Here is a 3,520-nt window from a genome sequence, read left to right as displayed (position 1 = left end):
TGTGTCATATGGCCTTGCCAACTTCCAGCCGGTAAGCTCCTTCCTATGCTCATCCCTTGCTGCCATTGGTCTCACCTAGGGGTGGGGTTCATCACAGACCTTCCAGCATCTGTGTCCTGTTTGTGGATGACCTTCTCCAAAGCCTGTCATCTGGTGCGGATGAAGAGACCACAGAGGTGTCATTCCATCACACCTTCTGGAATTTTAGCCTCCTGAACACATAAAAATTCTGACCTTTCATATTTTCTGCCGGTTCAGTTCATCACCCAGGGTCTGAAGTTCCTTCTTTGTCCTAGGTGTGTCCATGAGTCCCTTCTCCGGCTATCATCCTCAATTTAACTGGCAGACGGAATGGAAGATTCAGGAGCTGATTATCCTGTGCCTCTGCTCCTGGATGATGGGCCAGTCTGTGCAGTCCACAAGATCCTGGACTCCCAAAGTCAACCCCATCTTTCTACCTTTCAGGTTGGGCAACCAATTCGCTCAACACCATATGGTCAGGCCCTCAGGCATGGTCCGCTGAAGGGGGAGCTGTCACGGCTAAACCAGGCTCTCCCTCTCCTAACACACTACGCTCGCTCTCTCCTGCATTCTGATTATATACACCCAGAACTCACTCACCTGCCAATCATGGACTGCACTTAAGCCTGGCATTAAATGCATTCAGTGTCTGGTCCTGTCAGTGTGGCTATAAAAAGTGTCTGGCTACTGTTCTTCTCCTGTGGATTGCTCACCTGTGTATTCACCCTGTTGATCTCCTTCATCTGTTCTACTGTGTATTTTCCAGTTCTCTGCTAAATTGCCTATCAGCTTCAGCGTTTGGTGTTTGTTCCATCCATGTGATATCCTCATGTTCCCATTTGCCTCTGCAAATAGAGACTGTTACTGTCTGAGTTAAGAGCCTTACCTGCTTGCATTGTTCTTCAGTATACTCACCTGTATTGACAGTTCTCACACTGTTTAGTAATGCCCTGTGGTTGAGTTCATCCAATGTAATGAAAAAAAAAAAAAAAATACATAAAATGTAATAAAAGCTTTTTATAACCCTTGGTGTTCGTAACCAATATCTGCAAATGTTCTTTTATAATTTTTCACTGTAAAGTACATGGTAAAACTGGATAAAAATGTTGATCAAGACAAAAATTATGTTGGCTTGAAAAAGCCTATCCAGAACATTTTAAGTGTTTTAAAAAACTTTAAGTTTAAAAAATCTTGAAAAGTCTGAGGTTTGAAGTGTTCTGGAAGGTTTTCTAACAGAGGCAGAGCTTGCATCAGAGCTCTTTACTCTCATGTGCACAAAACAGATTCTGTATTCATTGAAAAGAGTCAGAATATGCAAGGAAATACAAACTCTGAACTTAATATAAATAAACTTTCTTTTTTTTCACTTTATGTCTTTGCTGCTGACCTTAAAGTTAGATTCCAACGTACAAAAAAGGCAAATGACTGGTTTTCTGCATTTCATGTTTTTTTTTTTTTTTTTTACTACTTTTGTGTTTTGCTCTTCTGATATCCAGAAATGCATCTGAAAGGTGTGTTCATGTCTGTTGATGGTGGCCAACCCAGTCTCTTGACAGTTTCTAACTATTATAAGTTTTGGCATATTGGCAACGAATTTGTACAGTCTCATACATTTTCATGCGGTGACCTGCCCTGCCCCATCAAGGGTAAGATTTAAGGGAGCAGCTTTATACTTACTTGCATTACAAATCATATGTTTTACCACAAATCATATCATATGAATTTATTTATTTTTTTCTTTGGAAGGACGTTTCCAAAGTCTTAACGGAGATATTAAGGTCTGAACCTCACGCTGAGCTTGTTGAAAGGATAAAACAAAAATTGTTTGTCAGGATCACGTTTATATATCATGTCAAATGAACAGTAAAATCTGTGGTGGTCTCATAAACTGTGCTTTTTAACTTAAAGTCACACTAAAAACTATTTTTCAAGTTGTTCCAGCTAATGTGCATTTCTCCCGTTCATTTGTATCTGAGCAGTCCATCTCTTTCTCATTTCTGATTACGTGCACACAATACGACCAGCAATTAAATGAAAACTGTAATCAACACTGTATTTAGCAGAATGTCCACATGCGTGTGTACTCAGACAGTTACTGACGCATTTTTGCACACAATTTGCACTGTATAGGACTGCTTATTTCAAAACACTTACTGTAAGAGCCAAACCTGAATGTAACAATGTCCTAAAAAGTGAACAGCTGCTAAAGACACATGGGATGCATTATTGTGAATGCATCAGCTATTACAGAATCAAGTCAAACACACTGAGTGGATTATAGAGAGTTTATGGGTCTTCTAGATGTGTGCAATGTTGCTTGTCTTTGCTCTATAGCTCCTGAGTTTGAGTTCAGATTGTCTCCATTTACCTCCATCATGATCTCCTCATATGTGGGCAGATAATTCACCTCCTCGTACGTGGGAAGCAACAGCACCGGGGAGCTGAAGTCCCCTGTGAGGGAGTCCTGGGACGCGTGTCCATGCAGAAGTGATGGCTCCTCGGGTGTCTGACGGCGGGGACGAGGACATACGACACGCTGAATGAAATAACCCACCACGAAGAGCAAGAGCAGGATCAGCAGTCCAGACAGCTTACGGACCATCCATTCCAGATTGTCCAGGAAAGTGTGCGGAGGGAGTTGACGGACGGACGTGGTGCTGCTGCTGCTGCTGTTTTGGGTGCAGCATCGCTGGTCTTCAGCACACTGGCTCTCTGCACAACTGCGCACAGCCTCACAGGAGAAGCTCATAAACCCAGACGCAACACTCAGCAATATCCTTGTTCTCATGCTTCTACCATCAAGCGGTTCAGTGAAGGTGCAGTCTGTTACAGTCTAACACAAAATATTATCCGAGATATTTAGTTTCTGATCTTATCTTTTCATACAGCACACTGCAGCAACGGATGTTTGGAGATAAGAGTTCTGCCACTCACTTATTGGAAATGAAAATGACAGATCAATGTAATAAAATCACTCTCTTCCTGTCATGAGGTAATGTCATTGTCTTTCTGTCAGTTTCGTCCCACTGTTGCTCATAATTGACATCCTCAGAATGGAGCAGGCGACCTCAGAAGCCACCTGATTAAAAATGCATGGCACTGTTTCTCTGTGGGTTTCAATGGACCCATTATAGCCAGAACCAACTCAAACTAAACACCCCTCCTGATGCTCTCGCATGACAGGCTTTGTTGCTCGCAAAGAACCCAACAAATGACTTATGAGATATTTTAGATGATACATTTCATGTTACAGGGTAACAAGATTAGTAAGGATTGAATAATACAGATTTTCTGGAGCTTCTAATTACAGGTCAATATGTTACTCATACATCTGGCTAGCTTTTTTTTTTGTTTTTCTTTTAAACAATTAAACTATGGCCTCTAATTATTTGTGCTAGGCACATGAATAATTCCTCAAAGCATGTGTGTTGAGGACAAGAAAGCATCAGAAAAAATCCACAAAGAATCAACAAACAATATAAACAATGACTGAACAAGT

The 3,520-nt window shown here is 41.3% G+C and overlaps 1 protein-coding gene across 1 annotated transcript; it reads right to left on the bottom strand.

Annotated features, from left to right (window-relative positions):
* Positions 1-1,353: 1,353 nt before the first annotated feature.
* Positions 1,354-3,276, bottom strand: LOC109063922 (uncharacterized membrane protein C3orf80). The gene has a single exon (XM_042738953.1). The coding sequence runs from the start codon at positions 2,807-2,809 to the stop codon at positions 2,297-2,299; it is 513 nt and encodes a 170-aa protein (XP_042594887.1). The 5' UTR covers positions 2,810-3,276; the 3' UTR covers positions 1,354-2,296.
* Positions 3,277-3,520: the final 244 nt, after the last annotated feature.

This window comes from Cyprinus carpio, chromosome B15, assembly GCF_018340385.1.
Source record: "Cyprinus carpio isolate SPL01 chromosome B15, ASM1834038v1, whole genome shotgun sequence".
Classification (NCBI taxonomy): Eukaryota; Metazoa; Chordata; class Actinopteri; order Cypriniformes; family Cyprinidae; genus Cyprinus; species Cyprinus carpio.
The sequence above is the reverse complement of the archived record's forward strand: the minus strand, read 5'-3'. Positions and strand labels throughout refer to the sequence as shown.